The 12,297-nt window shown below is 35.6% G+C and overlaps 2 protein-coding genes and 2 pseudogenes across 3 annotated transcripts in view; 1 reads left to right on the forward strand and 3 right to left on the reverse strand.

The window, feature by feature from the left end:
• The window catches only part of C3H1orf185 (chromosome 3 C1orf185 homolog), a 29,974-nt gene extending 22,558 nt beyond the window's left edge, over positions 1-7,416 (reverse strand). For both annotated transcript variants that reach the window (XM_059686097.1, XM_059686096.1), the window contains exons 1-2: positions 7,401-7,416; positions 2,672-2,777 (exon numbers count right to left, since the gene is read on the reverse strand). In XM_059686097.1, the coding sequence (XP_059542080.1) occupies positions 2,672-2,777; positions 7,401-7,416 (122 nt within the window). The remainder of the gene's footprint in view (positions 1-2,671; positions 2,778-7,400) is intronic.
• The window catches only part of LOC132231104 (calmodulin-like), a 428,233-nt gene that overhangs the window by 318,351 nt on the left and 97,585 nt on the right, over positions 1-12,297 (reverse strand). The gene's annotated exons all lie outside the window — the stretch shown is intronic.
• On the forward strand, positions 7,894-8,853 carry LOC132229499 (large ribosomal subunit protein eL8-like; annotated as a pseudogene).
• LOC132229500 (trafficking protein particle complex subunit 6B-like) lies at positions 10,759-11,413 on the reverse strand (annotated as a pseudogene).

Below are 12,297 nucleotides of genomic sequence, written 5' to 3' on the forward strand. Positions count from 1 at the left end.
CCAACAGAAGTGAAAGCACATGTACAAAAATATTTATACAAGAATGTTCACAGCAGCCTTATTCCTAAGCTAAAAACTTGAAATGACCCAAATGTCCATTGACAGAGGTAAATAAACAAACTCAGATGTATTCATACAATGGGAGATACTAGTCATCAATAAAAAGAATAAACTGCAGATTAAAATACAGGAACATAAATAAACCTCAAAAATATAGTAAGTGAAAAAAGCAGGCATAAAGTCCATATGATTCCATTTACATGAAATTCAAGAATAGGCAAAATGAGTTTCACCTCAGGACTCCTGCCCTCGTGTTCCAGCCGCTCTTCCAGACAGCCCGTCTTGCAGATTCTGGACTTGCTCTGCTAGCTCCTGAAACCAAGTAAGCCGATTCCTTAAAATGTACCTCCTACTGGTTTTTCTGACTCTGGTGGGACCCTGACTGATAGACTCTCTCTCCTGCAAATTGCCCAAGCCTCTGAGTGTCTCATTGGTAGTTGGAGAAAAGTTTCGTCATTTCCCCCAACTTAGGATGTAAGTTTCTAGATGTCACCAGAGAGATCCGTGGCATTCCCTCTGCTAGACTTATTTTACTGAAAATTTATCGACTCCTTAAAGCTGTGGGATATTCTATATATTAGTAAGGAAACACTGGAGAATGTAAAATAATGAATTCCTATTAAGTTCTAAGTCTTTAAAAAAAAGAATAGGCAAAATTAATCTATGATGATAAAAACTAGAATAATGATTGTCTCTGGGTAGAAGGAGGGAGTAATATCTGGAAAGGAGCATGAAGGAACTTTATAGGGTGATGGAAAAGTTCTATATCTTGACTGGGATTGTGGTTACATGGGAATGTGTTTGTTGAAATTCATCATAATACATTTAAAATCTATGTACTTTTTTGTATGTGAATTATATCTCAAATTTTAAGAAGTGTTTAATTCATCTATAGGTGACATTACTACCTTTAATATGAGAATACTATTATGAAGTCTAAATGAGATAACATATAAAGCACATACATGCTTAGTATGTAATAAACATTCAATGTTAGCTATTATTATGATGAATATGTGTCATTCCCCTGCTTAAATCCTGATATAACAAACAGTAAAATGAAACCTCCATATTCTAGCCTAGCGATTTTCTTTTCTTTATTCAATTTAAATTTTTTTATTGTTGACTAGTCCAGCAATTTTCAACCAGTATGCTGCATCACACTGGTGTGCTGCAAGAATTTTTAAAACATGCTGATAGCTGACTATTTAGTCAGGAGCACTGACCTATTTTCCCTTATATTGTCAAATAAAAAAATGACAACAGCCAATGCAATAGCTGTCTAGTGTGAATGAATCAAAATTATACCTATTTTTTGTCAGATTGGCAAAAATTATATTTTTCAGTGTGCCACAGAAATTTAGTAATTACTTCATGTGTACAATGAGATGAAAGGTTGAAAAGCAGTATAGAGTTACCCCCCCCCAAAAAAAAAAGAAATTAAAAATGGAACTGCCTTATGACCCAGTAATTCTACTTCTGGGAATATACCCAAAGAACCTGAAACACTAATTTGAAAACAATATATGTACCCCTATGTTCAGTGCAGCATTATTTACAATAGCCAAGATTTGGAAACAGCCTAAGTGCTCATTAGTAGATGAGTGAATAAAAAAAGTATGGCACATTTCAAAATGAAATACTACCCAGTCATAAAGAAAAAGGTGAGGGGGGGAGGGGATCTTATCCTTTGCGAAAGCATGGATGGACCCAGAGAGTATTATGCTAAGCGAAATAAGCCAGTCAGAGAAAGACAAGTACCATATGATCTCACTTATGTAAACTAACAAACAAAATAGAAACAGACTCATAGATACAGAGAACAGACTGATAGCTGTCAGAGGGGAGGGGGTTGGGAGGTTGGGTGAAAAAGTTGGAGGGATTAAGCAAAACCAACCAACCAAACAAACAAAAAAACTCACAAACAACTCATAGACCCAGACAACAGTATGGTGATTACCAGAGAGACGGCAGCGTGGGGAGAGGTAGGAGAGGGTAAAGGGGGCATAAATGGTGATGGAAGGAGACGGGACTTGAGGTGGTAAACACAGAATACAATATACAGATGACGTATTATAGAACTGTACACCTGACACCTATATAATTTTATTAACCAATGTCACCCAATAAATTCAATAAAAGAAGAAAACACCAAATTTTAGGTTAAAAGGCACTGAGGTGTTAAGTATCTTTTTTTTCTGTGTCTGGGAAAAGACTACAGATCTTTTTTTAAGCATCTTCTGAAGAAAGGGAGTCTTCCTGTCAGTTATGTTTTTAACCTCTATTAGTAGTGAAAGCAATTTTAAATTTCTGGCCTTATACTATAATTCAAACATATGTCTCCTAGAAAATACAATAGATCTCATTATTTCTTAAAATTTTAGTGCATGCAGATTGCTATTATACTATTTGGACAATCATACTACTAAAACTTCTTCCTTCAGGCTACTGTAAACATGTAAAGTTTTCCCTCCCAATCAAAGGGTCGATAACCAAATCTCAAATTACAGAACCAACACTATTTTTGCTATTTAAATTTAATACCATTTGAAAAACTCTTTCATTGGATTTATAAAAGAAAAAAAAAGTAAAATATTCCGATAAACCTTACCTTCGTTTGCAAATCAGGAACCACAAAGCTGATGCCAAAGCAAAGAAACCAATTCCAAAAGCAACAGCAGAAGCAGCCAGAAAATAGGTTAAGTGATTAGAAAAACCTATACAAATAAATTATAAAAGAATATTTCATGCATCTATCTTCAATCTCTAGGTAAAATTAAATAATACATTTCAAATGATACTATATAGTGTAGTGTTAAGACATTAACTAGAAAGTTGGGAGACCTGGATTCTGCTCTTGTGCAATTCTCATAAATTTTATGATCCTAGTCATGCTGATTAGGGCCCAGTGTGCATAACTCTGACCCTGCCAGGATTTCCTTGGTTTTGTTTGTTTTTGTATGGCTGTCATCTCCTTTTTTCTGATCTAGGTTTCTCCCTTCCCAACCCAGCTGAGAATTTTTATTTTTCTGGTGTCATTCTTTGCAGTCTTCCAAAATAAGATACTTCATTTAAAGATTTTGATTATCAATCACTACAAAAAGTTAGATGAGGATAATACAGAATAAGTATAAGGAATTTATGAAGATCTTAGGAATTTTAAAACATTTTATCCACACTTTATCTCAAGAGCAGTAAAATATCATAGCCAACCCTAAATAAAAGCAATATAAAATAATAACATATCAAAGGTTTATAATTGGAAAAAGGTTATAGGATTTATAGGTATAACTCCTTCATTAAAATTGAGGCCCTGGTATTCCTAGCTGGTTTGGCTTAGTGAGTAGAGCACTGGCCTGCAGACTGAAGAGTCCAGGTTCAACTCTGGTCAAGGGCACATTCCTGGTTTGCAGGCTTGATCCCCAGTAGGGGGCATGCAGGGGGCAGCCAATCAATGATTCTCTCTCATCATTGATGTTTCTATCTCTCCCTCTCCCTTCTTCTCTGAAATCAATTATATATATATATACTAGAGGCCCAGTGCACGAAATTTGTGCACTTCGGGCGGGGGGGGGGGGGCGGGGCGTCCCTCACCCCAGCCTGCACCCTCTCACAGTCCGGGAGCCCTTGGGGGATGTCTGACTGATGGCTGGTGGACATTCTTAGCGCTGCTGTGGAGGCGGGAGAGGCTCCTGCCACTGCCACTGTGCTCGCCAGCCGTCAGCCCGGCTTCTGGCTGAGCAGCACTCCCCCTGTGTAAGTGCACTGACTACCAGGGGGCAGCTCCTGTGTTGACCGTCTGCCCCCTGGTGGTTAGTGAGAATCATAGCAACCAGTTGTTCTGTCATTTGGTCGATTTGCATATTAGCCTTTTATTATATAGGATATATATATATTTTTTAAATTGAGGCCCAGGTAAGAGAAGTAACTGACTAAGATTACTAAGATTAGGTAGCAAATTAAAGCCAGTCCTCTGTTTTCTAGTTTTGTTTTTTTATTATCTTATTACCAATAATCTTAATACTAGTTTGCATTCAAAAGAAATAGGAATAAAGAAAGGTAATTATAGTCAGATTGGTCAAGTATTCTTTAAGATTCCGAAATCTGCTACTTAAGCAAAAAGAGAGCTGTAGAAACTTTCACAGAAGGCTGTATAGAATTTGAAGGGCCTTAAAACAACTTAGGAATGTATTATTTGAGAACAAAAGGGTTTAAAATTATAAAACTAACAGATGATTTTTATGTGTAAGCATATTGTAAGTTCCACTAGGGATACGACATGATAAAGACTTGCTCCCATATTTTAATTTCTTCCTAAGTAATTTCCAGCTTCCAAGAATCTTAGTTTTTTCCTTAATTTCCAGCTTCAGAAATCTTAGTTTCCTGGGGTTCATATATATTTATATTTGAGAATTAATGGTACCAAGAAAGTTATATAAGGCTATATATCAAAATGATACTAATAATTTTTAAAAAGCCCTCTAAATGCCCCATATTAGGAAGTTAATTAAATTATGATATTATAAAATGAAATGTTCTTTAATTATTTAGTGCAGGGTTTCTTAAACTCAATACTATTCATCTTTTGAACAAGATAATTTGTTGTAGGGACGGTTGGGTGTATTGTACCAAAGATGTCTCCAGGCATTAACGAATGTACGCTGCAGGGTAGGCAAAATTGTTCCCAGTTGAGAATCACTGACATAGTGGTATAAAATGTCAGGTAGTATTAAATGATAAAAGCAAGATAGATAAAAACCATATTTAAAAAAAATTCAAGATATAGTTGTACTCAAATATCAGATAAGGATATCTATGAACAAAAGAAGGAAAGCAACAGAGAAATAAGTGGAGGCTAAAACCATAGGCATGTTAGGCACTGAGTGAGATCTGGAAGCAGGAATTAGCTAGAAGAAGCAAAGAACATCACTGAGACAAGACTAAACCACTCTCTGGCACAGTGAATGGAGATATTACCAAAATCTTTTAGAGAAGGGATTCCCGAGCCACCAATAAAGGACCAAAATGGACAAAGGAGGAATCTTGTAAGTAAAAAATTCAAAAATGTTAAGATGGAGTAAACTCTTCCTTGAATACAATTAATGAAATAAAAATAGTACAAAGTGATTTGCCCAATTGTATACAGAAATAAAAATATGGTAAATAAATTATAATACTTGGGAAATATTAAGAGTATGTAACAAACATAAAGCTAATACGGGTTCCAAAAGAGAGAATAGAGAAGTAGCAGAGAAGCAGTGTTCAGAGTTATGACCTAAGATTTTAACTTTAAAAATATTTAAATTCACAAACAGTAAATTTGCATGTGTTTGCAGTTTTATAAGTTTCAACAAATGCAAAGAGTATTTAATCACAATCAACTTACAGAACACTTCCATCACCCCTTGAAAATTTCCTCCCACTGCCTGTAAGCAGCCAAGCACTAACTACTATCAACCACTGATTATTTTCCGTCCATATTTTCCAACCTTGTACTGTTGCCTTCCCAGAATTTCATATAAATGGTATCATACAACATGTGGCCTTTTGAGTCTGGCTCTTTTTCACTTAGCATAATGCAATTAAGATTCATCCATGTTATTGCATGTATCAATAGTTTGTATCTTTTTATTGCTAAGTAGCATTCAATTTTATAGATGTACAACAGTTTGTTTATTCTCCAGCTGAGAGAAGTTTGGTTGTTTCCAGTTTGGAGTTGTTAGGAATAGAGTTACTATATTATATATATATATATATATATATATATATATATATATATATATATATATATATATATAATTTTTTACAGAGAGGAAGGGAGAGGGATAGAGAGAAACATCGATCATCTGCCTCCTGCACACCCGCTACTGGGGATGTGCCGCAACCAAGGTACATGCCCTTGACCGAATCGAACCTGGGACCCTTCAGCCCACAGGCCGACACTCTATCCTCTGAGACAAACCAGGTAGGGCTAGAGCTACTATATACTTTCATTAGGTATTTGTTTAAAAATGAGTTTTTATTTCAGTAATGTCGGGTAGCAAGTACAAGTAAGTATTTAAATTTGAGAAACTGTCCAAACTGCTTTCCAGAGTGGCTGTACTGTCTTGCTCTCCCACCAGCAGTATATTATAGTTCCAGTTTCTCTGTATCATCACCACCACTTCATATTGTCAGTTTTATTTTAGCCATTCTAATTAATACATGTGCAGTGGCATTTCATTGTGGTTTTAATTATTTTCATTTCCTTAGTGAATAATGAGCATCTTGCCATGTGCTTATTTACCATCTGTATAGCTTCTTTAGTGAAGTATGTGTTTAAATCTTTGCTAATTTTTTAGAATTCTTCATACATTCTGGATACAAGTCCTTGGTCAGATATGTGATTTGGAGATATTTTCTCCCAGTCTGTGACTTGTCTTACCAATTCTCTTAATAGTGGCTTTCACAGAGCAAAACGTTTAAATTTTGTTCACGTGCAATTTATCAACTTTTTTCTTCTATGGATTGTACTATGGGGACCTATTTGAGAACTCTTTGCCTAACCTAGATCATGAAGATTTTCTTGTAAAAGATTTATAGCTTCCATATTTGTGAATATTTATAAACACATGTAAATAACTCATGAATTAAAGAAGAAATCAATGGAAATGCAAAGAACTAATTAATAATGAAAGCACTCTGTATAAATACTTGCAGCAACAATGCTGGAACCAAATTCAAGGGAAATGTATGACCCTAAATACATATATTAGAAAAGAAATCTGAAAAATAATGAGCTTGCCATTCAAATTATAAGTTGAAAAGGACTAGCAAGCAAAATAAGCCCAAATGAGGTAGAGGAAGGAATTAAAGAACAGAAATTAATGAAATGCAAATTAAGATTTTTGGTCAAGACTAATAAAATGACAAATCTCCACTAAGATTAACCAAATTAAAAGAAAGCATAAGCAAACAATATTAAAAATGAAAAATGGACATAGTTATAGCAGAGATTAAAATAAGAAAATGCTTTTAACAAATTTATGCTAATATCTTAAAGCTTATACTAAATTATTATATACCTAAAAAATGACTTACAAAAAGTGACTCAAGAAGTAATAGAAAACCTAAACGAACATGTATCCATTAAATTGAATCAGCAGTTACAAATTTCCCCCAAAGAAAAAAAGCAGGCCCCGATAACTTTACAATTTCTACTGTATACCCATGATTCAAGTATTTCTTATCTTATACAAGCTCTTCCAGAAAATAGAAAGAGATTGCTGGCTGTTTGTCCAAATACGTTTTCCTCTTCTTTCCAGGCAAAAAGCTAGACTACATGTCCCAGCTTCCCATACCATTAGGTGAAGCCATGTGACTGAGTTCTAACCAATGGAATTTGAGTAGAAGTGATGTCATAAAAAGCTCCCAAGAACCTTTCTCCATGTTCTTTCTCCTTTAGGCTTAACTGGGATGGAGATGATCTGAAGGGCAAATGAATCTAATTGACACTCAACCCAAATAAAATGAAAACACAACACACCAGAATTTATGGGATGCCACCAAAGCAGTACTCAAGAGTGGGGTAAACTATACCAAAAACTGCAGTATTAGAAAAAAATGTGTGAATAATCTTAAAAACTAGAATAAATAGAGTAAATCAAGGCCAAAATAAACAGAAGAGAAAAAAACACACTTAAAAACTAAAGTGGTAACAAGTGAAATAGAAAACAAAAATAATAGAGAAAGTCAATAAAACCGAAAGCTCGTTGTTTGAGATCTATAAAATTGGAATCTTTTGGCTAGACTGATCAGTAAAGAGAAAAAGGGTCTCTCCTGCCGCTGCCCGAGATGCCAAAAGGAAAGAAGCCTGAGGGGAAGAAGGCGGCACTGGCCCCTACTGTCGCGAAGCAGAAAGCTAAAAAGGTGGTACATTCTGTTGAGAAAAGGCCCAAGAATTTTGGCATTGGACCAGACATCCAGCCCAAAGGGGTCCTCACTTGCTTTGGCAAATGGCCCTGCTGCTCTTGGCTGCAGGGGCAAAGGGCTATTCTCTATAAACGCCCGAAGGCGCCTCCTGTGATTAACCAGTTCTCCCAGGCCTTGGTCTGCCAAACAGCTGCTTACCTGCTTCATCTGGCCCCCAAGTACAGACGGGAGACAAAGCAAGAGAAGTAGCAGAGATTGTTGGCCTACCTAGGCTGAGAATAAAGCTGCTGGCAAAGGGAATATCCCCACCAAGAGGCCACCTACCTTAGTAAAGAATAAGAAAAGGGAGCTGGTAGTGACTGCACGTGATGTGGATCCCATCAAGCTGCTTGTCTTCCTGTCTGCTCTGTGCTGTAAGATGGGATTTCCCTGCTGCATTATCCAGGGGAAGGCCAGGCCGGGGTCTCCAGTCCACGGGAAGACCTGCAGCACCATCACCTTCGCACAGATGAACTCGGAAGACAGAGCTGCTCTGGCTAAGCTGGTGGCAGCTAACTGGACCAATTACAATGACAGATATGATGAGATCTGCTAGGCAACATCCTGGGTCCAAAGTCGGTGGTTCACGTTGCCAAGCTGAAAAAGGCAAAGAACTGGCCACCAATCTGGACTAAGTATACACTATTGAGTTTTCTCATAAAAGTAATAAAAATTCTCCTTAAAAAAATGGGCACAATTACAAATATCAGAAATTAGAGAGGTGACATTATTACAGATTCTACAAATAGTAAAAGAATAGCAAGGCAATTTTTATGAACAATTTTATACTAATAAATTTAACAACTTACATGAAATGGAAAAATTCCTCAAGAAACATAAATATCCAAGCTTATTCAAGAAGAAATAGATAACATAAATAGACACATATAGATGAAAGAAATTAAAATTGTAGTTAAAATTCTATGTACAAAGACAACTCTATGTCCAGGTGGCTTCACTGGTAAATTCTACTAAACATTTAATGATTAGCATTAAATTAAAATAGTATTAAAATAGTACTAATTCAACACAAATGCCTCCAAAAATTTAAATACAAGAGAACACTTTTAATTCATTCTATGAGACCAGCTTTACCTTGATACCAAAACCAAACAAGAACAAGAGCCAGAGCAAGAGAAAGAGAAGAAATAATAAATTGAACATAAATGCAAAATGCATCTATGTTATGCATCATGAACATAGATGCAAAAGTTCTAAACAATATTTTAGCAAATAAATACATTATATTAAAAGGATAATATATCATGACCAAGTGCAGTTTATCCCAAGAATATAGGATTGGTTTAGCATTTTAAAACCAATAAAGAAATATACCATATAACAAGTTTGAAAAGAAAATCCACATAATCAACATGGATCTATGTCAATAGACGGGAAACAATTTGATAAGATCCAACATCTATTCCTGATTTGGAAAAAAAAAAAGGCACAAAAAACAAATCTCAGCAAACTACGATAGAAGGGCAACTATCCTAGTTATCAGGTTCCTCAACCTGATAAAAGCCATTTTAAAAAAGTAATAAGACTTAATGATAAAAGACTGAATGCTTTCTTTTTAAAATCAGGAGCAATACCGGGACTTCCATTCTCACAACTTCTATTCAACAATATACTGATGGTTCTAAACAGTGCAACCGGGCATGAAAAAGAAATAGAAGGCATCTTGATTAAAAAATAAGAAAGAAATGTTTATATTCTTAGAGTTGTAGTCTGAATGTTTTTGTGCCCCCCCCCCATTCATATGTTGAAATCCTAATGCCCAGTGTGGTATTGATAGTCAATGAGCATTAGAAGTAGGGCCTTCGGAGGTACATGGGCCCTGAGAGTGGAACCCTCATGCGTGGGAATAGCACTCTTATGAAAACGATCCCACGGAGCTCCCTAGCCCCTTCCAACCACGTGAGGCACAGACATAAGCAAGAAGAAGGATTTCTCCAGACACAAAACTTGACCATGCAGGTACCCTAACCTCAGATTTCCACCCACCAGAACTGTGAGAAATAAATGTCTGTTGTTTATGAGCCACCCAGTTCTTGGTATTTTATGATAGTAGTTCAAATGGTCTAAAACACACAGAGAATATGCCCATCAATGTAAAAAAAAAAATCTATGGAAATAAACTAGAACAATTAAGTGAGCTTAACAAGAATGAATGCAAGAATCAATACACACATACACACACAAAAATGTCCTCTGAAACTGCAAAACTCCTAGAAGAAAACAGGTAAAAAGTTTTGTGACAGTCTTGGCAGTAGTCTCATGAATATGACACCAACAGCAAAAATAAACAAGTGGGACTATATAAAAAAGTTTCTGCACAGCAAAGGAAATAAAGAGTAAAAAGGCAACACACAGAATGGAGAAAAATATTTGTAAGCAATAAGTGTCTCTGTTAGAAAATATATCTAAGCCATAGTAGATTAATATTGTTATGTTTTAATATATATTTTTTGATGTAAGCTTTTTAAATAACCAAAACAAATTTATATAACAGTAAAAATTTGTTCATTCTTACACAAATGATTCTGACTTGTGCATACTTTTCTTTAAGCTAATTTATCAAACCCTGACTGGTATTTCTCCATCTGTGGTTAAATACACATCACTCAAATAAAAAATTTTAAAATAAGGATCTTACATCTTGGTGTTTATTAATTTGAAATCAGGTTTTTTTTTTCATTCTGAATAGTTTCAGTAAAATGTATGTTACGGTAGAATGTCTCTTTATGTACTTTAACTTGGTCTTGTTAAATTGCTAAAATACAACCTTACTCCTGCTTAAGAGTACATCTTCATTATACAAGTTAGCAAATAGCTGATATCAATACAAATGTCCAACAATGTAATGAAATCATTGCTACTTGAAATACTTCCTGCACAAATAATTTAACTCTTTACCATGTTGAAGCCTTACTTTTCAGTATGTTCTATAACTTCTGTATCTTCACAAGCAGGCATTGAAGACACTTCAGCTGTTACAATACTTTTTAATTCCCAAGTTTGATAGGCCACCTCTGATTAAGCCACATGTAAATGTTAAATACTTAGATGTGTGTTCTAAGTTGTTTTCCTGCAGACAACTGAGTAAGCAGACGAATTTTGTTGTCCTGAAGTACATAGATGCCCTGATGATTTGTCCTTAGACTGCCGATTTGTTTCTTGAATACTGTAGTCCAGAAATCTTTACAAATGAATTTCATGATATCTAACTCATCCTTGAACCTTGCTATATCTTTTGTAACCCCATCAATCCTTGTCCACTCCAAACCCTCTGTGTTCCAACTTAGCATCCATTTTTCACAGCCCCCTCTCCTTTCAGCCCCGTGGACAGTACACGCATGACACCACTTCCTTATGGAGAAAACAAGACCTCCTTGGCCATTTCCTGCTTATTCTGAAAAGCTCTGGTTTCCCGCTCCCCATTGGGCCAGGCTCGTGTGTGCTGGCTAGCGCCAGAGCGCTTTGGACTGCGCAGCTGCTCCCTCAGTCCCCAGCCTGTCCCTGGTTGCTAGGAGACGGAGGAATTCACTTGGTTTCCTGAAGGCTGGTACTGGAGTGAGCCTGATATCAGGCGAGGCCACCCCAGGGAGGCCAAGTTCTCCGACCAAATCCTAATATTATGTCTTTACAGCAAGGATATAATTTAAAAAATGATTGCATAGGGAATAATCATCTAAACATTAATTATATTATCCATCATATTATTCTAAGTGTCCCTGATATAAGGAGTCTGTGACAAACTTCTTTTAGAATTCAGTATCAAGAAACATTCTTTTCAGAGCAACTGGCAATGTGTTCATTTGTCAGATAATAAGGTTTAGATACCCAGATTTCTTTGCCTTGAATACTAGAAAGTTTAAACTAAAGTTCATGCTTGATTATGGAAATTATGTTAGCTCAAGCATTCAAATTTTAAATTTATGGCATTCCCATTTTTCCTTCTAGTTTGTATTTTTTTATATCTTTATCAGTTCTATTTATGTGACTTTTACTGAAAACTACTTTAAATCCTTTCTGCAAATAAGAAAGATACGCATTTAAAAAATTCTCTGGAGCTTAGTACTTTAAAGAAAAGGGCCATATATTATTCACCCTTGTATCCCTTGATACTTCTTTTAAATTAATACTTAGATATTGCTTGTAGCTTTTAAATTTATACTTAGATATTGCTTGTAGCACACAGTAGGAATTTAACTATGAATGGTTCATACTACCTTTGAAGAACTTCCACACAATGGGAGTAGGATTCATTAATTCAGCGATTAT

The sequence above is a fragment of the Myotis daubentonii genome, chromosome 3 (assembly GCF_963259705.1).
Source record: "Myotis daubentonii chromosome 3, mMyoDau2.1, whole genome shotgun sequence".
Taxonomy (NCBI): Eukaryota; Metazoa; Chordata; class Mammalia; order Chiroptera; family Vespertilionidae; genus Myotis; species Myotis daubentonii.